At 40.3% G+C, this 22,212-nt stretch overlaps 1 long non-coding RNA gene and 3 gene segments (V, D, J or C); 1 reads left to right on the top strand and 3 right to left on the bottom strand.

Moving 5' to 3' along the window:
* Window positions 1-3,249: 3,249 nt before the first annotated feature.
* On the bottom strand, window positions 3,250-3,997 carry LOC127359869 (T cell receptor alpha variable 38-2/delta variable 8-like). The segment is given in 2 exon segments: window positions 3,250-3,678; window positions 3,769-3,997. Coding segments are annotated over 2 exon segments (510 nt in total).
* A 654-nt stretch (window positions 3,998-4,651) lies between these two features.
* LOC127359876 (uncharacterized) overlaps window positions 4,652-22,212 on the top strand; it is a 47,824-nt gene continuing 30,263 nt past the window's right edge. Inside the window, exon 1 of the long non-coding RNA XR_007883020.1 lies at window positions 4,652-4,765. This is a non-coding gene — a long non-coding RNA (uncharacterized LOC127359876). The remainder of the gene's footprint in view (window positions 4,766-22,212) is intronic.
* LOC127359871 (T cell receptor alpha variable 14/delta variable 4-like) overlaps window positions 13,864-22,212 on the bottom strand; it is a 30,731-nt gene continuing 22,382 nt past the window's right edge. The window contains 1 exon segment of the V gene segment in view: window positions 13,864-14,378. Within this exon segment, the coding sequence occupies window positions 14,102-14,378 (277 nt within the window).
* LOC127359870 (T cell receptor alpha variable 38-2/delta variable 8-like) lies at window positions 19,119-20,043 on the bottom strand. The segment is given in 2 exon segments: window positions 19,119-19,688; window positions 19,779-20,043. Coding segments are annotated over 2 exon segments (501 nt in total).

The following is a 22,212-nucleotide window of genomic DNA, read 5'->3' as shown; positions in this document are numbered from 1 at the left end:
CTCACAGCACAGTAGTACAGAGCAGAGTCTGTCACTGCAGCAGAGGAGATCTGCAGATCCATTTGGGTTTTATCCTCACTCACTGTAACTGACAGTCTAGAGGTTGTTGCATTTTGTGTGTCCAAAGTGAAAGATGAGGAACTCTGGTGGTTTTCCTGGATATTGTCGATACCAGAAGAAATAATCAGTGCCATCAGCTTGTTTGTAGTATTTGTAAAAACATTTGGTCTGCCAAAGAAATAAATGAAAATGTAATAAAATCTCCTTTTTTGTTGTGTTTTTGTTTACAAATGTACAAAATATCTACGATAAAGGAAGGTCTTGTGCTTTCTCTCACTCATGCAGTGGAAGAGAAACACCATAGAAATACATGAATACAAATATTCAATAAACATTTAGAGCACAGAGAAGTTTACATTTTAAATCAGAAAAATGTGAGTTCAGTTAAAGAAAAGTTGTTATGGGCAGTTGGAGCCTCCATGGCTAAACAGACACAGGAAGGACCGCCATCTAAACATTCACAGAACAACAAATGAGAAGATGTGAAAGTACCGCCCATAATGTTTGATTGACAGGTGATCTCTATGCAGTAAAGAAATACTACAACAATCAGCTCTCAGCAACAAAGAGGAAGAGAACATATGTTTCAGACTTAAAACTCAGAACTGAACTCCTAAATTACTTCTGCCTAATTGGAGTTAACAGAACTCAGCAGAGACTCCATAATTGAAAAGCCAAAACCCAGCATAGAGAGGTTGAGTGAATGTGGTCTGGACTCTGTGGAGGAGAGTCATGGTTTTAGAGATGCTGTTGAAGGAAAGAATACCTGCACTGTGATCCAGGTACACTCCAACTCTGGAGGACTGAGGACCTGAGATGGAAGTTGGGACATTGTTGTACCAAAAGCTTTTACTGTTTTTGTCACATGCAAACGCCTCAAGATTTGTTATTTTGTCCAAATCCACTCCACTTCTTGGTTCTGCTGATATTCTTGTATGCGACTGCTACATAACCTCCTTCCCTGTCCACTCCACCTCCCAGTAACAACGTCCAGTTAGACTCTCTTACTCAGGACCTGAAACCAATAAGTGAATCTGTCTGGGTCACTAAAATAAGACTGTTGTTGGCCCATGACTGTTGCTTTTCTGTTCCCTCAGATAATAACAGACATCTGTGTGCTGTGTATGGATCCAGTGTGAGTTCACATGAATATTGTAAGAATCCAGCTCTGGTCTTGGGCTCTGGCTGTGGCAGTAAAACATCCACTTCAGTCACTGTCAGTGAGACGTTTGTCCATTTCTCTCCTCAGAACGTCCTGTAGTTTATCACTGAGCTCTGAAACAGCCGCTGTCACATCCTCAAAGTACCTCAGAGGACCCGGATATTGATGCTGGATGTAGATCCACTGAGTGCTGACAGTGAGGGGTAGTTGTGTAGAAACTGGTTGTGGTCCTCTGTGTGTGACAGCTTCTTCATCTCAGCGTCTTTCCTCTTCAGCTCAGTGATCTCCTGCTCCAGCTTCTCCTGAAGCTCTTTGACTCGACTCACTTCAGTTTCCTGCTGGGATCTGACCTGCTGCTTCACATCGGAGCTTCTTTTCTCCATGAGACGGATCAGCTGAGTGAAGATCTTCTCACTGTCCTCCACTGCTTTATCAGCAGAGCGATTGATAGCCTCCACCTCCCGTTGAAGCTCCTTCACATCTTTCTCTCTGTCCTGGATTCTCTGCTGGATGTTTTGTCGACTCACCTCGAGCTCTCTCTCTGCCTCTCAGTCCCTTTCTGCTGCAGCTGAGACTGTGTCGTGGCCTTTATGTTCATCCATGGAGCAGAGATAACAGATACACTGCTGATCAGTACGGCAGAACATCTTCATCACCTCATCATGACATGTTCTCCTGGAGCTTCTTGGAGGGGTCCACCAGCTTCGTGTTTCTTTAATGGAGTCACATCATAATGAGGCTGGAGGTGTTTCTCACAGTAAGAAACCAGACAGACCAGACAGGACTTGAGGGCTTTCAGTTTTCTCCCCAGTGCAGAAATCACAGGACACATCTTCAGGTCCAGCATAGCAGAGATCAGCAGGAGCAGCTTGGAGTCCAGTCTTCTCAGTTCCTCCACTAAATCCGCTAACAATGTGTTTTTCTTCAGGACAGGTCTCAGTGTGAACGTCTGCCTACACTGAGGGCAGCTGTAGATTTTCTTCTCATCTGCTTCATCCCAGAAGCTTGTAATACAGTTCATGCAGTAACTGTGTTGACAGGGAGTAGTTACCGGATCTTTTAATAGATCCAGACAGATCGAACAACAGAAGGTTTTCTGGTCCAGCTGATCTCCTTTCTGTGCCATTTCACCTCTCAGTAGCAACGGCTGCCTGAGTTTCACTTTCTTAGAACTGAAACTAGTTTGAGCTCTGATCTAAACAGCATGTGTTTCTGCAGCGAATGGGGGCCTGCCAGCTCTCACGCTGCACCACATGTTAGTTACACCCATCCTCTAACTGTAGCTCTAAAGGGGAGGGAACAAGGAAATATGTGAACAGAGTGGGGCTTATTGTGTTTGAGAGCAGGAAGAAGAGGGACGTGTAATCGAGCTTGGATTCATTCCAGGAAGAGGAGCGGTTTGAGAGAGAAACTGTGTGTTTAAAACCCCAATTCTCATTTGAAAGTCCAATACTGATAATTGTTATTTATAATAATAAATATTATTATAATATTAAAATAATATAATTGATATCTTATATAAGGAGTACGGTCTAGACCTGCTCTATTTGGAAAAGTGTCCTGAGATAACCTCAGTTATGATTTAGTACTATACAAATAAAATTGAATTGAATTGAATTAGACATCTTCCTTACACCCTTCTAGGACCAACATCAGTCATGCAAGTGGGAGAAATTGGTAAACTGATTAGATATCAGATTAACATTGCTCTGTTTCATCCAGACAGTCACTGAGCAATACGGTCAACATGCAAAGAAACATGTTGTTTTAATTAAAGTAATCAGTGATTATACCGACTTGTTAGCTAAGCTTTTCAAGCATTTATTGATTGTTTTAAGCAGAAAGACTAGAATATAGTACACAATCTTATTCATTCTTATTTGTGTGTGAAATTATTTTGAATTTTTTACATTTGGAAAGTTTTATGTTTTAATGTTTAATTAAGGAGCTCAATATGATAGTTAACCTGCAATTTTTAATGTCACATCAGCATTTGCTGTTACATTCAATTATGATAAGTTATTGTTGACATAAATAATATCCCTCAAAAACAGTGTGTGACTCCCTCTAGTGGATGTTGTGGAGTATTCTGTTGTCTTTGCTCCAAAGGTTTTTGTACAGAGTTTTGGTGTTTCCTGTCACTGTGGGCCGCAGAGCACAGTAGTACACAGCAGAGTCAGACAGCTGAAGCTTCTGGATCTTCAGAGGAACTGATCTTGAGGTTGAATCCAGTGTGGATGAAAATCTTTTCTTAAATTCGTCTGCTATGTTCCCTTCATCCCCTTTATAACGCATCAGTATGAATTTGGGGCTGTTGTTTCCATCCTGTTTGTACCAGAAGAGATAATCATTTGATGAACTGCTGTTATATTGACAGTCAAGTGTTACTTCCTCTCCTTCAGTCGCAGTCACATCTCCTTTTGGTTGCAGCACGTTGTCTCTTTGTGCTCTGCATTCTGTAAAACAGCAACAAACAGGATCAGTGTGCTGTTAAAGAATCATGTCAATGTTGGATTGATATCACAGAAACAGAGTTGTGTTCATACCAAGGCACAGAGCAGCCAGCAACACTGAGATGAACAGAGGCTGCGTCATATCTGCAGTGTTGAGTAACTGTGAGCTACAGCAAGTAGAAAGAAGGCTGTGATCTCTCTGTTTAGTCTTCATCAACACTAAGTTGGTGGATTAGAAGGAGGAGCCTGATCACACTGACAGGCCTCATTCACAGCCCTGTCTTATATGATTACAAATCAACAAACAGTCCATCATTTACTGCAGTTCAATCAGATGGAAAACAAAACTGAATAAAAATGTTAAAGACCAGAAACTGTAAAGGTGGACTTCTGCTGAGAAATATTCAGACTGTACCCAGTCCAGCTGGTAACAGATCAGCTCAGTATGCTCAGTATATGACTGAATATTTGAGCTATAAAATACCGGACCCAGTCTGACCTGGTAAATGTTGGGAAACAAATAGAAATGTTATAGGAATAAAACAATGTATGATAAATGCACTTTAGATACACAATTCAGGTCACAGATCTATTTATTTAAAAGTTTGTATGTAAGACACGTTGTTGTTCAGATGTCACATATTACTCATTTTAATTTTCAGTGTTGATTTATTTGTTTCCATGGTGTCTTGTGTTTGAAGCATCATCCAGTTGGTTTGTCATTGATGTGGATTTGCTGCTCATGTGAATCCTCCCACAGTGTTTCATTAGCAGCTGTAACCACAGTGACTCTGATAAAACAGGAATTAGCAGAATCCATCTGATATGAAGCTGTGGTTTGAATACCACTTCCCTCCTCTTTGAAGAGTAGTCAGATATCTGTGTTCAGGTTTTTGTACAGCCTCTTCTACACTTTGTATCACTGTGTTTCTAGAGCACAGTAGTAGAGAGCTGTGTCTGCCAGGGTTAGTTTTCTGATGGTCAGTTCAGTTGATGAATCTGTTGTTTTAGATTCATATCGATTATCTGGAATGTATTCAGCTGAAGATCCTTTTGCTCCTTTATAGAGTATAAACTGAGGAGCCTGAAGGTCAGAATGTCTGTACCAGTAAAGGACAATATTGCTGACAGTTGTCTGATATCGACATTTGAGTGTGACAGATTCTCCTTCTCTTCCACTGACTTTATCTCCTACAGGAGAGATTGTGTCTCCAGCTATTAGTCCTGGAAAAAGTGGAGAAAATGAAGCCATTAGACTAACATTGTTCATGAGGCTGAGAGGAGAAGACAGTGGAAAATATCAAGTGTACAGTGTTACTCTGTGGACAGAAACAGCTCAACTGTTGAGAGATTTCTGCTCTGAACTCCAGTTTCCATCAATCTTTAGAAAAGAATAAAAACATGTTGTGCTTTCTATCTTACCAAAGAAAAGAGCAGCAAGAATAATCCACAGCCAATGTTCCATCTCTACAACAAGGTTTAAATCAACAGGAGAAACTAGCTGATGTTCAACATTCAGTGTGACAATTGTTCTCTTCACAGCAGCAGTTATTATTGACAGAATGGTTGAACACAGTGCAGAAGTAGTGCACCGCCTACTTGATAATGTCGCCCTCTAGTGGAGCTAAAAAGTTGAGTCCAACAGTGTGGAAAAAAGGCTTCCAGCAGCTTGTCAGTGTGTCAGCTTGTGTTTTTGTACAGAGACTGTGGGTTTGCTGTCACTGTGGGCCTCACAGCACAGTAGTACAGAGCAGAGTCTGTCACTGCAGCAGAGGAGATCTGCAGATCCATTTGGGTTTTATCCTCACTCACTGTAACTGACAGTCTAGAGACTGGGTTAGACATTAATGTTCCTGTTCCTGAGTGAGAGATGAGGAACTGTGGTGGTTTTCCTGGATATTGTCGATACCAGAAGAAATATTCAGTAGTTGCTTTTCTGGAGTATTTGTAGGACAGAGTAACAGTGCTGTCTTCTAAACTGGACTCTTGTTTCTTGACTGCAGTGAGTTCTTCACAGCTGACACCTAAAGGAAGAGATAACTCTGTAACTTTATGATCTAAAGGTTTTTATCAATGAATCTCTTTTAATGTTAATGATCTCACCTACCTCTTATTGTGAGCAGAAACAAAGTCACAAACAGACTGAAGTTCACTGACAGCATCTTAAAGATAAAGACAATCTGTCTGTTTTTTGGATGAAACACCACTGTGAAAGTTTCTGTCTTTTCTGTACTGAGTCTCAGTTTTGCTCCTCCCTTAATCCCTCCCTCCTTCCTCTCACAACTCTGACAAATAGTGTGTTTGTCACTGCTGTGCTGCTGTTATTCACTAATGACATCATTTCCATCAGGTAACAAGTAGCTGATAAGGTCACACTGATTGACACTTTACAGCACGTGAAGGTCCTGACTGAGTTAAATTTTTAGTCCGACGATATACTACTGTTCATTTACACATGACAACCATATTCATTACTTATTAAATACTTTACACAAACATTATTACATTAGAGTCACATTTGAGGAAAAATTACATCACAGGTACTTAACAAAAATAGATCAGTTTATTTTTTTATAGGAAGATGTTTGGCTTCTATCACATTCAAAGAAAAGAAAAAAGGAAACATTATTTCATCAATGTACAACTTTAGTCAGCTGATGATGAAAGGGAAGCTCAGTGTACAATATTATACCCAGACTAATACTGTACTGTTGGTTAATTTCAACGGAAAGCTTAGCAAAATTCAGTTGCATAAAGGTCTGAAACAGCAACACTTTACACATAATAATATGGTAATAATAATAATATATTGTATAATAAGTAGACCTAATGTCAAACTAGCTCAGAAAGTTTTCCTTTGACCAAGCACCGAGTGCATCATCTTGAGTCATGAACTCAAACCACTCAATTACTGATCAACCTGCAAGACCTGAGAGAAAAAGCAAGATAATAAAAATGAGAGAGGTCATAATTGTTAAACATGGCCTCTGTCCTGTATCTGCCATTATTTACAGAGACCCAACAGTACCACCATGAGCAAGACCTTGGCGACAAGGGCAAGGAAAAACTGCCTGTTAAAAGGCAGAAACCTAGGACAGATCCTTCGGCTCTAGGTGGGTGGTCGTCTGTCTCGACCAGTTGGGGGGGGGGAGAGATTGGTAATGGCAATAGTTGAATAGAAATAATACAAGTAATACAAGAGTAAGAAAATAAAACAAGTAACTAAATGCAACAATGCCACAAAAATGACAGTTAATGTAGGTATATATGATATGCAACAATACACACTGTGCAGTTAGCCGCATACATTTAAATAAAATAAGTACAACTAAATATAGTGAGGGGTTGTTTAAAGTGATAAACAGTGATAAAGTGATACAATTGTATCAGCATAGTACACACAAGATAAAGTGACAAAGTGATATGATGGGTAAAAATGATAAAGTGACAAAGTGACATTGTTCACGACCGGAGGTAGATGAGTTATACAGTCTGATGGCCACAGGAAGAAAAGACTTCCTCTGGCGTTCAGTGTTACACCGGGGGGGAATGAGTCTGTTGCTGAAGGTGCTTCTGCTCGAGGTTATCACCTGGTGGAGAGGGTGATTGTTGTTGTCCAGGATACTGTGCAGTTTACACAGCATCCTCCTCTCAGACACCACCACCAAAGAGTCCAGTTGGAGCCCCAGGATGGAGCCAGCCTTCCTGGTGATCCTGCTGATCTTGTTGGCGTCTGCTGCCCTCAGCCTGCTGATAATAAAATTAAGTAATTAATATCATGATTGTTAGTATTATATGAAACAAATAGAGAGTACAGACCTATGACCTGTATCTACAGCACTTACCTATGTAACAATAATTTGGATACAATTTTATGAAATGTTACACACATGTTTGTGTGACTATGTATAACATTTCCCTTATTTTGTGCTGTATCTTTACTGCTTCACTACTTCATTCAGATATATATAGATTATTATATCTGAAAGGTATAATCCTTTCTATTTTAGTGTTACCTTGGTTACCTTGATAACATTTCATTTCCAATGCAGTGTCAGGAGTTTCATTTCTAAAGCTTTACATCTCAGTCCTGTCAGACCGTATTATCACATACCACTGTAGTTTGACAGTGTGTGTAGTGAAGACACTGGCAGTATACTGTATCTGGCGTTAGTTCTGGGGCTATCACTGAGTTCACACTCGGGTGCCGGCCAGAACACCAACTTAAGGCCAATTCACTTTCAGAGGGTCCAAATGAAGAGGCAGGTAATGGATAGTGCAGGTGTTTAATACTCTCTTTCAATGAGGTCATGTGGTTTTCTATATCAAATGAACAATAACAAATACACAAATAAATAAAGGATAAAGCTCTTAATCACTAATAAACATGATAAAGGAGTACTGAAATTACTACATCTCCTTTTGCCTCTAATTACCACTATCACAGTCCTGAAACACACTTCCCTGACTTACTAGCATATTAACACACATATAAACAACATCACATGGTAATATTTACGTAACGCTCACTGTAAACATTACACTAGCGAGTCGGAGCAATAACAATAACAACACGTGACGTGACGTACACTCGATCAGAGACAACTAGCTTAAACAGTGATCACATGGTAAGTGTGAAAGCTACCCATCAGAACAACAGAAATAATGAAATAATCTATAGCTGCAGCAACGTAAATACAGTACATCAACAATATATCCGGACATATTCACTTTTCATCCACGCACAGACCACTTGCCGTGACGTTAATTAACTGTTAATCCACACACACACCTCTCTGACCGAGCGCCATCAGTTACACTACATAACCAGCAGGGGGGCTATATGAGCTGACCAACACTACATCTATAAAACATCACACAAACATAATATGTCCCAACTTTGGGGCCTTTTCTACAGTGTGTGACTCCCTCAGAATGTCAGAAGGTCAGAATGTCTGTACCAGTAAAGCCTAATATAGCTGTAATCTGTCTGATATCGACATTTGAGTATGACAGATTCTCCTTCTCTTCCACTGACTTTATCTTCTACAGGAGAGATTGTGTCTCCAGCTATTAGTCCTGGAAAAAGTGGAGAAAATGAAGCCATTAGACTAACATTGTTCATGAGGCTGAGAGGAGAAGACAGTGGAAAATATCAAGTGTACAGTGTTACTCTGTGGACAGAAACAGCTCAACTGTTGAGAGATTTCTGCTCTGAACTCCAGTTTCCATCAATCTTTAGAAAAGAATAAAAACATGTTGTGCTTTCTATCTTACCAAAGAAAAGAGCAGCAAGAATAATCCACAGCCAATGTTCCATCTCTACAACAAGGTTTAAATCAACAGGAGAAACTAGCTGATGTTCAACATTCAGTGTGACAATTGTTCTCTTCACAGCAGCAGTTATTATTGACAGAATGGTTGAACACAGTGCAGAAGTAGTGCACCGCCTACTTGATAATGTCGCCCTCTAGTGGAGCTAAAAAGTTGGAGTCCAACAGTGTGGAAAAAAGGCTTCCAGCAGCTTGTCAGTGTGTCAGCTTGTGTTTTTGTACAGAGACTGTGGGTTTGCTTTCTTTTTTTTTCTTTATTATCAGGATATGTACCACAGTCCTTCAAAGTAGCTGTAATTAAACCCCTTCTTAAAAAGTCTACTCTTGACCCAGGGGTTTTAGCCAACTATAGACCGATTTCTAACCTCCCGTTCCTCTCTAAGATTCTGGAGAAAGTAGTCGCCAAAGAGTTGTGTGACTTTCTACATAACAATACTTTATTTGAGGATTTTCAGTCAGGATTTAGAGTTCATCATAGCACAGAGACAGCTCTGGTTAAAGTTAATAATGACCTTCTGACTGCTTCTGACAATGGACTTGTCTCTGTACTTGTATTATTAGATCTTAGTGCTGCATTTGACACCATTGACCATGATATTCTTTTACAGAGACTTGAGCATCAAATTGGCATTAAAGGAACTGCCCTAACCTGGTTTAAGTCATACTTATCAGATCGTTCTCAGTTTGTACATGTTAACGATGAATCCTCCATAGATACTAAAGTTAGTCATGGAGTTCCACAAGGTTCTGTACTTGGACCAATACTATTTACTTTATATATGCTCCCTTTAGGCAACATTATTAGGAATCACTCCATTAACTTTCACTGTTATGCAGATGATACGCAGTTATATCTATCAATCAAACCCAATGAAATTAATCAATTATCTAAATTACAAGCATGTCTTGAGGACATCAAATCCTGGATGACCTGCAATTTTCTGATGTTAAACTCAGAAAAAACCGAAATTCTTGTTCTTGGCCCCAAAAACCTTAGAGACTCATTGTCTAAAGATATAGTCACTCTAGATGGCATTAACTTGGCCTCTAGCACCACTGTCAGGAATCTTGGAGTTATCTTTGATCAGGATTTGTCATTTAACTCCCCACATAAAGCAGACCTCTAGGACTGCCTTCTTTCATTTACGTAATATTAGAAAAATTAGACACATACTATCACAGACAGATGCAGAAAAACTAATCCATGCATTTGTTACTTCAAGGCTGGATTACTGCAACTCTTTATTATCAGGTTGCCCCAATAAGTCCATTAAAACGCTCCAATTAATTCAGAACGCTGCAGCACGAGTACTGACAGGAACTAGAAAAAGAGATCACATCTCTCCTGTACTAGCTACTCTGCATTGGCTCCCTATAAAATGTAGAATTGAATTTAAAATACTCCTCCTCACCTATAAAGCTCTTCATGGTCAGGCCCCTTCATATCTTAAAGAGCTCATAGTACCCTATTACCCCTCTAGAACACTACGTTCTCTGAATGCTGGGCTACTTGTGGTTCCTATAGTCTCTAAAAGTAGAACAGGAGCCAGAGCCTTCAGTTACCAAGCTCCTCTCCTGTGGAACCAGCTTCCAGTTGTGGTTCGGGAGGCAGACACCCTCACCACATTCAAGAGTAGGCTTAAGACATTCCTCTTTGATAAAGCTTATAGTTAGGGCTGGATCAGGTGAGTCCTGAACCATCCCTTAGTTATGCTGCTATAGGCCTAGGCTATCGGGGGATTTCCCATGGTGCACTGAGCTCCTCTCTTCCTCTCTCTTTCTGCACTCATTCATGTCCCTTTAATGCATGTTACTAACTCCACTTCTTCCCCCGGAGTTCTTGTGCTTTCGTCTCGCAGGTTCTCATGGATCCTGGTGGAGCCTCCTGCCATGGTCCTGCTTGACTGCCATTGCCAATACTGTTGTTGCTGTGCACCTGTCTGTCTGTCTGTCGCTCTCTCTCTCTCTCTCTCTCTCTCTCTCTCTCTCTCTCTCTCTCTCTCTCACCCCAACTGGTCGAGACAGACGACCACCCACCTAGAGCCGGAGGATCTGTCCTAGGTTTCTGCCTTTTAACAGGCAGTTTTTCCTTGCCCTTGTCGCCAAGTGCTTGCTCATGGTGGTACTGTTGGGTCTCTGTAATTAATGTTAAAGAGTTCGGTCTAGACCTGCTCTATTTGAAAAGTGTCCTGAGATAACTTCTGTTATGAATTGGCGCTATACAAATAAAATTGAATTGAAAATTGAATTGAATTTGCTGTCACTGTGGGCCTCACAGCACAGTAGTACAGAGCAGAGTCTGTCACTGCAGCAGAGGAGATCTGCAGATCCATTTGGGTTTTATCCTCACTCACTGTAACTGACAGTCTAGAGACTGGGTTAGACATTAATGTTCCTGAGTGAGAGATGAGGAACTCTGGTGGTTTTCCTGGATATTGTCGATACCAGTAAAATTGATCTTGACCAGTTGCTTTTCTGGAGTATGTGTAGGACAGAGTAACAGTGCTGTCTTCTAAACTGGACTCTTGTTTCTTGACTGCAGTGAGTTCTTCACAGCTGACCTAAAGGAAGAGATAACTCTGTAACTTTATGATCTAAAGGTTTTTATCAATGAAGCTCTTTTAATGTTAATGATCTCACCTACCTCTTATTGTGAGCAGAAACAAAGTCACAAACAGACTGAAGTTCACTGACAGCATCTTAAAGATAAAGACAATCTGTCTGTTTTTTGGATGAAACACCACTGTGAAAGTTTCTGTCTTTTCTGTACTTGAGTCTCAGTTTTGCTCCTCCCTTAATCCCTCCCTCCTTCCTCTCACAACTCTGACAAATAGTGTGTTTGTCACTGCTGTGCTGCTGTTATTCACTAAATGCCATCATTTCCATCAGGTAACAAGTAGCTGATAAGGTCACACTGATTGACACTTTACAGCACGTGAAGGTCCTGACTGAGTTCAATCTTTAAACCTACTATAATTAACTTTTAACTGGTTATAAAACAGTCCATATTTAAGACTGACATATCTATATGATGAACATAAGCATACAAGACCTGCAGTGATTAGATTGATTCATTCTACATGTAAAATTGTTAATTCCTGCCACTGGGTCAGATTAAATCAGATTTCAATTAAAATCATTTCAATGAAACTCTACTGCTTTTGTCCACAGGCGCCAACAGAGTCTACAAAGAATAAAATGTCCTTGTTACTTTAATCAGATGATAAACTACTCTTCAATTACAGTAGACACACATCCATTACTTATTAAACACTCAAACAGTGTTATTCACATGACACATAACTTGAATTGAATTGAAAATAAATCACCTACAATGTTGATTTTCAGCTCCAAAGAGGAAGATTGTTTGCTTCTTTCATATTCAGAAATACATTTTGTATGCTTTAAGTCAGCTGATAATGAAAGATAAGTGTCAAACATTATACCCAGACTATGAATGCTGAGTTTAACATCAACAGACAGCATATTTGCTCTCACCTGCTTTACAGGATTTTGTGGGAAATTAAAATCTAGATAAACTCAATTGTACGATGATCTGAAACACCAGCTCTTCACATGTTTTATACCATGGTCGGAGTGAATACTGGATTCTGATTGGCTGCTGGATGTCCATTAATTCCTGATGTAGGACACTTAACTGCCCCTCTGAACTTATTGATACTTTATATTAGTGATCCTCCCACATCCCATATGCTATTCAGCTCACTACTTCAGACTGCAACCGTCAGTCCACAGGACCTCTTGTTGGTGAAAATCTTGATTTGATTTGGGGACAATGACATGGCTGATAGCTAGCTAGGCTTGTGTTTAAACATACTGTCATGTTAAATTCAATGTTTGTTGACCGTACACAATGTTACTGAGAATCTTGCTATCATAATGTCAGCTCTCTGTCTCATAGCTGAGCCAAAGCGCTCTCTGAGTAGAGGGAACTAGAAATATCTTCAGTTTCCAAGTTGTATCTATGGTTCGTCCTATTTACTGGAGTAGTGAACATTGTTTTTGTTGCATCAGAACCTTATAGGTTGGTAATGATTCTTCCAGGTATTAGTCAAACCCTCAGCTTTTACCAGGGAAACACTAGGGCTTGTAAAATAATTTAGACTTTTGCTGCTTTCCATTTGTCTCGTGAACTCGGAATCCGAGTTGGAAAGTGTAAATCTCGCCGCTATCTCGCGAGATTTCACCGAGACACGCCCCCTTTTGGTCGGAATTTCGTCCAGCTCGGGGTTCCTCAGGGTTCCTCAGGGTTCCTCAGGGTACCCCGAGCTGGACGGGGGGTCACGTACGACCCGCAAAACAAAGATGGCAGCGCCCATATTGAGATGTATTTTCTTTGTATTTGTACTACGTTGGTCGTTTTAATGTCGATTTTAAATGCTCCTACAAACTGTTTACATTGCTGCTTTAGTCCGGTCACCAATTTATGCATTGCACAGTGTTGCTGTGAGTTCAATACAATGTGAAGTTTTGTTTTCGAGCTGGTTTGCTAAATAGGCTAATGTAGCTAACAATAACACTAGCCCGCCAGAAACGCCACAGCACTTGTTGAAATTGAAATAGGCGAAAATGGCAAAATATTATTGAAATGTAAGACTTGCAATAACGGAATTACTTGAAATGTTACTGTTTATGTAGAAAAACGTATTATTATTTCACATTGAGCTTGTTTAGATGATCCACAAACAATAACCACACAGCTGCTGCACTTCTTTCTGACTCGTAATGCCCAAAGACAAATGGAACGCTGTAAGTGGTACAAGCCAGGCAATGACGTCACGTTCTCGCGGCAGAACAACTCGGGTTCCGCGTTCACGAGACAGCATAAGAATCCAAACATGAAAATATAAAATACAGATTATTTTTCTTCATTGGAAAGTGACCATGGTATAAGTGGATTCATGCAGTTTGAGGTGTCCATTTTACAGAATGAATGGACATTGTGAGGGCAACGGCCCCACACCCACATGGTCAATTAATTCCTGATAGTAGACACATAGTCAGACATTATCCTTTACATGAACCAGCCATTCAATCCCATACCACTGAAGTTTAACAGTGTGTGACTCCCTCTAGTGGATGTTGTGGAGTATTCTGTTGTCTTTGCTCCAAAGGTTTTTGTACAGAGTTTTGGTGTTTCCTGTCACTGTGGGCTGCAGAGCACAGTAGTACACAGCAGAGTCAGACAGCTGAAGCTTCTGGATCTTCAGAGGAACTGATTTTAAGGTGGAATTCAGTGTGGATGAAAATCTCTCCTTGAACTTCTCTGCTGTGTTCCCTTCATCTCGTTGAATGCGGCTCAGTATGAATTTGGGGCTGTTGTTTCCATCCTGTTTGTACCAGAACAAATATGCAGTTGTGGAAACACTGGTCTCAAATGTACATCCAAGTGTAACTGTCTCTCCTTCAGTAGCAATGACATCTTCTGGTGGCTGGTTCACTCTGTCTTCTCCTTTACACTCTGGGGAAGAAGAGAACATGCAGAGGAAGAGATGAATCAATAAAGATGATTGATTAAAGGAGAACAATCAGTAGGTTTAAAGAGTTACCTAGCCAGAGAGTCAGAATCAGGATGTTTCTCAGCCAGTGTTTCATGTCTGCAGTGAGAGGGGGAGGAGAGAGAGGGAAGAACATTGATACTCTGATGGATCTGGGCCTTCACATCATTGGTCCTTCCTCTTTATCATCTGTTGAGGAACTCTCAACATTTACATCTCATTTATATTCAGCAGTGAAATATCTCAGAAACTACTGAATGGATTGTCATGAACTTTTATCCAGATATTCATTCGTTCACAGAGGATGATGGATTCCCCTCAACTGATAACACAGTTGAAGTTAATATGAGACTTCAACAGTGAGATCCAGTGGGTTTCTTCTAAAGTTTAAGACTTTTAACATAAAATTGCCTCTGCACAAAAAGATTTAGATGGTATCTTTTTTGTGTAACTCAGACTGCTGAATCATCATATTACCTTGAACTGAACTTTGGAATATATTTCTGTACAGAACGAGGACTATGGAGTTTGTCCCCCATCACTAGGATGGAATTGACATCAGGAAAATATATTTTAAAGACCAGTATGAACAGGAGGAATGATTACAGAAAGAATCATGTTTTAATGTACATATGAACATGTGAATGTTGTTTTAAGACAGACTGTTAACTGAATAACTATTTATTTTATCACTGGATCTTATTATCAGTGTCCACTTGATGGGGCTGTTGTTCAGTAAAAGCAGAAGATGGAGTGTGTAAATCTTCAGTGAGGAGCTGTCAGGTTTTTGTACAGAGTTTTGGTGTTTCCTGTCACTGTGGGCCTCACAGCACAGTAGTACACAGCAGAGTCTGTCACTGCAGCAGAGGAGATGTTCATATCTATTTGGTTTTGCTCCACTTTAATCTTCAGTCCAGGGATTTGTTCCTGTCCTACATTTCCCGAAGCAGAGTGTGAGATGAGGAACTCTGGTGGTTTTCCTGGATATTGTCGATACCAGAAGAAATAATCATTAGTTTTCAGTTTAGAGTATGTGTAGGACAGAGTAACAGTGCTGTCTTCTAAACTGGACTCTTCATCCTTTACTGGAGTGAGTTCTTCACAGCGGACACCTAAAGGAAGAGATAACTCTTTCATTTCGTGTTGCAAAAGACTCTTTGTAATTCAATTTCATCATCATCATGCAGAAACAACATACCTGTTATGATGTACAGTAGAGTAATAGTAGAGAAAGTTGTGTGCAGTGACAGCATGTTGAATAAAGGTAATGTTTCTGGTTTGTGTATTGAACTCTGCTGAATATGGAAGTTCCTCTCTTCTATAGTTCAGTAACAGCTTAGCTCCTCCCTGAATCTCTCCCTCTCCTCTTAGATCTGTATTTTCTTCCTCCTGGTTAACAGACTGGTAGCAGCATTTTCTACCAGCTGGAGGTGGGAAGGCTTTTGTTTATTCTTTTATTACTGGAGTTACATGAGTGATTTAAAGGATGGATCACCTTTTTCAGGGTTTGTAAATATAAGAATTTTGTTCTTAAGTGGAGGAAATCATCATCACAGTACAATTTAAGTCTGTCAATGAAAAGGAAGCCCAGTGTCAAAAATTACATTGGCATGTGTAACATTAATGGACAGTGCACTCAGATTTGATTTCAGACGTTTTTCAGAATTTTCGGGCAAATCAACAAATCTCACTCAATTAATAGGTCTGGAACACCAACAGTTAATGAACCAGCTGCCATGACTACTGAATTTTTAAAATAATCATATAATGTATAAAAATAAAACTGATGTTGTCTTTAGAAATATTTTGATCTAAAGTAGATGTCGCAATCATAGATTTTAGCCCCCGAGTCATTAAATATTAAGTATCTGCTGATCCTTAATCTGATACTTGTATTTTGTTTAGATCATACAGTGCACATTACATAAATGCTTGATAATTAAATTCTTTTGCATTGCATTAAGAAACAAAAACGCCTGCATCAAAGCTGTTCCTTAATGTTTTTTGATGTTCTTTTTACATAATAATGTATAAAATAAAAGACTATAATGTTTTGGTCTTGTCCTGTCTGGAGGGAGTTTCTCTCTCCAGTGTTTGTTGCTTCAGTGCAGCTTTTACCTTTTATGCCTATCAGTGAAACATCTAGGAAGGAGGGCACCCACTTGATAACTCAGAGGATGCCATCACTCACTTGACCATCCCACAGAGTCTTAGTAGTGTCTCAGGAATGCAAACGGTGTACGGGTCCCACCCACACATGGCTACCAAAAAGTTCAAAGAGGAATATACCCCTTGAGTCAGTGAGAGCGGGGGCGGAAGATGACTCGTCTGCAGACAACCCGGGAACGAATACAGGAACGGAACAGACTACGAGAATGATGATCAATCAGCATACCTGAGGCTCCAACAGCTACAGCAGGACACACTCTCCAGAGCTGCATATGTGGCTGGGAAAAGGTTACTTCCACCAAAGGCCTTAAAATACATCAAGGCATAAAAGGGTGCCTGAAGAAGGGTCAACAGGGAACTCGCATCGACAGCTACTTTCTCAGAAGCAGGTTGAGTCAGTCGACTGAAGTTCAGCAGCAGGACACAAACCAAAGTCTGCAGGACATCAACATCCCTGTCCCTCAGGAGGAAGAACCAGGCACAGAAGAGCAACCTGAACCCAACCCATCATGACCTGCAACATAGAAGAAGATCCAGGGGCAAATGCCATTAGTCAAATGGCCAAAATCCTGTGATAAGACACTGTGGAAGGAGGTCAACACTGATCTCTGCAACATCCTAGAAGGGATCAGAGGCACCACCATCAAGAAGTTGGGGAAAATGGGGGATCTAATCTACGCCTATGGAGTAGAAATGTTCGGAGTGCTCTAAGGCAAGCGATCTACTCCGTCAATCTCTATCAAGTCCAGAAGGCAGACAGAAATAGATCGTCAAAGAGAGAAGGCAGCTGAAGAAGCAATGGAGGAAGGCCACTGAGGAGGAGAAGGAGGACATAAACCTGCTGCAGGGAGAGATCCAGAGTAGGTTTGCATCACTGAGGAGAGCTAAAAACCTTTTGAGGAAATGTAGAAGGAAGGAGCAAAAGAGAACAGGCTTCGACAAAAATCCCTTTAAATTTGTGAAGAGTCTCTTCACAAAGGAGAAGAGTGGAAGCCTCTCAGTGCCAAAGGCCAACCTGGAGGAACATCTGAAAAATCCTGCACAGATGAACGGCACCACGAAGAGGTTACGCTCCCACCTGACATGCCACCACTCAAGCCACCGGAGCACCAACTCGACATCAGCCCGCCCAGATGGAATGAAGTACAGAAAATTGTGCACAGAGCAAGGGCCGCATCAGCTCCAGGTCCCAACGGAGTTCCTTACAGGCTCTACAAAAAAATTCCTCTGGAAGCTGACGAGAGTTGTGTGGCAAAAGAAGGAGATGCCAACGTCCTGGTGGAGAGCTGGAGGCATCCTTATACCCAAGGAAAAGGACTCATCAGAGATTGGCCAATTCCACCAGATCAGCCTTCTTAACGTCAGGTGAAAAGTCTTCTTCAGCGTGGTTTCTCACAGGCTGGCAGGATACCTTTGATTGACACCTCAATCTAGAAAGCAGGCATTTCAGCCTTCTCCAGTTGTGTGGAACATGCTAGTGTTATCTGGCATCAGATAAAACTATAAAAAGAGACACTACTAAGAGTCTTATCTCAGGAATGCAATAAAGGGATATCAACATCTAGTCCTACACAACAGATCTAGCTGAGTTACCTGAATGGACTGTCTGTATTCTGCTGACTTGTACTGTTGTTTCTTTCCTCTCTACATCTTTGCCAGGATTAAATGATTAATTATTCCCCATTGGCTTTTGTACACAGAACTTTAGTTGCACTTGCAGTGGCGTGTTGAGTGTGGTTGTGTAAGAGAAATCCTTCCAAAATATTGAGAGTTGCTATTTCTCTGAAGAATTATCTTCCAGAAGCTTCCACTCTTCTGATGCCAGCCTCCTGTCTCTACCACTGAGGACCAAGCATTGTACCTGGGGCGACAGAGCCTTTTCCATTGCTGCCCCCTCCCTCTGGAACTGATCCATCCAACTTCAAATCACTGATCAATACCCACCTTTTCAGAACTTCTTTTAATGATTTTAACAATTATATATTGTTGACTGTTGTAGATATAGCTATAATTTCTTAGTGTGTTGTTATTTATGACCTTTTTCTTTTCCTTTTAACTCATGTAAAGTGTCTTTGAGTTTCTTGAAAGGCCCTATATAGATTAAATGTAGGAGTATCAATATTATTACTATTATTATTATTATTATTATTAGGAACCCAGTGTGATGAATCAAGTCCCTTTATTGATGCAGCATGGAAAGAAGACCACAGCATAGATGTTCTCTCCCAAACTATCAGAATGGTAAATGGACCTGTACTTATATAGCGCCTTTCTAGTCTTCCAACCACTCAAAGCGCTTTCACACTACATGGCACATTCACCCTTTCACACACATTCAATGCAAAGTCCATCAAATAGGAAGTAACTCATTCATTCACTTTTACACACCAAATATCAAGGCAGCATATAAAAAGAAAATGAGTCAGTGTGACATTTTTATTTATTTTTGAAAAGTCATTGGAATATTGTACTTTATTGTATCTTAAAGGTCTAATTTTTATTCTTCACATTTGTACCTACCATGGATTTGAACTATTACATAGGGTTTTGCCAACCATGTGATTCAACAATGTAATCAGATACTATTGAAGTTTAACAGTGTGTGACTCCCTCTAGTGGATGATTCTGTTGTCTTTGCTCCAAAGGTTTTTGTACAGAGTTTTGGTGTTTCCTGTCACTGTGGGCCGCAGAGCACAGTAGTACACAGCAGAGTCAGACAGCTGAAGCTTCTGGATCTTCAGAGGAACTGATCTTGAGGTTGAATCCAGTGTGGATGAAAATCTCTTCTTAAACTCATCTGCTGTGGTTCCTTCATCTCGTTGAATGCGGCTCAGTATGAATTTGGGGCTGTTGTTTCCATCCTGTTTGTACCAGAAGAGATAATCATTTGATGAACTGCTGTTATATTGACAGTCAAGTGTTACTTCCTCTCCTTCAGTCGCAGTCACATCTCCTTTTGGTTGCAGCACGTTGTCTCTTTGTGCTCTGCATTCTGTAAAACAGCAACAAACAGGATCAGTGTGCTGTTAAAGAATCATGTCAATGTTGGATTGATATCACAGAAACAGAGTTGTGTTCATACCAAGGCACAGAGCAGCCAGCAACACTGAGATGAACAGAGGCTGCGTCATATCTGCAGTGTTGAGTAACTGTGAGCTACAGCAAGTAGAAAGAAGGCTGTGATCTCTCTGTTTAGTCTTCATCAACACTAAGTTGGTGGATTAGAAGGAGGAGCCTGATCACACTGACAGGCCTCATTCACAGCCCTGTCTTATATGATTACAAATCAACAAACAGTCCATCATTTACTGCAGTTCAATCAGATGGAAAACAAAACTGAATAAAAATGTTAAAGACCAGAAACTGTAAAGGTGGACTTCTGCTGAGAAATATTCAGACTGTACCCAGCCCAGCTGGTAACAGATCAGCTCTGTATGCTCAGTATATGACTGAATATTTGAGCTATAAAATACTGGACCCAGTCTGACCTGGTAAATGTTGGAAAATAAATAGTAATGTTATAAGAATAAAACAATGTATGATAAATGCACTTTAGATACATAATTCAGGTCACAAATTGATTTATTTAAACGTATGTATGTTAGACACGTTGTTGTTCAGATGTCACATATTACTCATTTTAATTTTCAGTGTTGGTTTATTTGTTTCCATGGTGTCTTGTGTTTGAAGCATCATCCAGTTGGTTTGTCATTGATGTGGATTTGCTGCTCATGTGAATCCTCCCACAGTGTTTCATTAGCAGCTGTAACCACAGTGACTCTGATAAAACAGGAATTAGCAGAATCCATCTGATATGAAGCTGTGGTTTGAATACCACTTCCCTCCTCTTTGAAGAGTAGTCAGATATCTGTGTTCAGGTTTTTGTACAGCCTCTTCTACACTTTGTATCACTGTGTTTCTAGAGCACAGTAGTAGAGAGCTGTGTCTGCCAGGGTTAGTTTTCTGATGGTCAGTTCAGTTGATGAATCTGTTGTTTCAGATTCATATCGTTCATCTGGAATGTATTTCCTACCACTCCTGGATCTTGCTCCTTTCCAGAGTATAAACTGAGGAGCCTGCAAGTCAGAATGTGTGTACCAGTGAAGGTAAATAACATCATCATTTGTCTGATATTGACATTTGAGTGTGACAGATTCTCCTTCTCTTCCACTGACTTTATCTCCTACAGGAGAGATTGTGTCTCCAGCTATTAGTCCTGGAAAAAGTGGAGAAAATGAAGCCATTAGACTAACATTGTTCATGAGGCTGAGAGGAGAAGACAGTGGAAAATATCAAGTGTACAGTGTTACTCTGTGGACAGAAACAGCTCAACTGTTGAGAGATTTCTGCTCTGAACTCCAGTTTCCATCAATCTTTAGAAAAGAATAAAAACATGTTGTGCTTTCTATCTTACCAAAGAAAAGAGCAGCAAGAATAATCCACAGCCAATGTTCCATCTCTACAACAAGGTTTAAATCAACAGGAGAAACTAGCTGATGTTCAACATTCAGTGTGACAATTGTTCTCTTCACAGCAGCAGTTATTATTGACAGAATGGTTGAACACAGTGCAGAAGTAGTGCACCGCCTACTTGATAATGTCGCCCTCTAGTGGAGCTAAAAAGTTGAGTCCAACAGTGTGGAAAAAAGGCTTCCAGCAGCTTGTCAGTGTGTCAGCTTGTGTTTTTGTACAGAGACTGTGGGTTTGCTGTCACTGTGGGCCTCACAGCACAGTAGTACAGAGCAGAGTCTGTCACTGCAGCAGAGGAGATCTGCAGATCCATTTGGGTTTTATCCTCACTCACTGTAACTGACAGTCTAGAGGTTGTTTCATTTTGTGTTCCCAAGTGAAAGATGAGGAACTCTGGTGGTTTTCCTGGATATTGTCGATACCAGAAGAAATAATCATTGCTATCAGCTTGTTTGTAGTATTTGTAGGACAGAGTAACAGTGCTGTCTTCTAATCTGGACTCTTGTTTCTTGACTGGAGTGAGTTCTTCACAGCTGACACCTAAAGGAAGAGATAACTCTGTAACTTTATGATCTAAAGGTTTTTATCAATGAAGCTCTTTTAATGTTAATGATCTCACCTACCTCTTATTGTGAGCAGAAACAAAGTCACAAACAGACTGAAGTTCACTGACAGCATCTTAAAGATAAAGACAATCTGTCTGTTTTTGGATGAAACACCACTGTGAAAGTTTCTGTCTTTTCTGTACTTGAGTCTCAGTTTTGCTCCTCCCTTAATCCCTCCCTCCTTCCTCTCACAACTCTGACAAATAGTGTGTTTGTCACTGCTGTGCTGCGGTTATTCACTAAATGCCATCATTTCCATCAGGTAACAAGTAGCTGATAAGGTCACACTGATTGACACTTTACAGCACGTGAAGGTCCTGGCTGAGTTCAGTTTTTTAGTCCGACGATATACTACTGTTCATTTACACATGACAACCATATTCATTACTTATTAAATACTTTACACAAACAATATTATCCACATTATTACATTAATGTCAC

The sequence above is a fragment of the Dicentrarchus labrax genome, unplaced genomic scaffold (assembly GCF_905237075.1).
Source record: "Dicentrarchus labrax unplaced genomic scaffold, dlabrax2021, whole genome shotgun sequence".
Taxonomy (NCBI): domain Eukaryota; kingdom Metazoa; phylum Chordata; class Actinopteri; family Moronidae; genus Dicentrarchus; species Dicentrarchus labrax.
The sequence above is the reverse complement of the archived record's forward strand: the minus strand, read 5'-3'. Positions and strand labels throughout refer to the sequence as shown.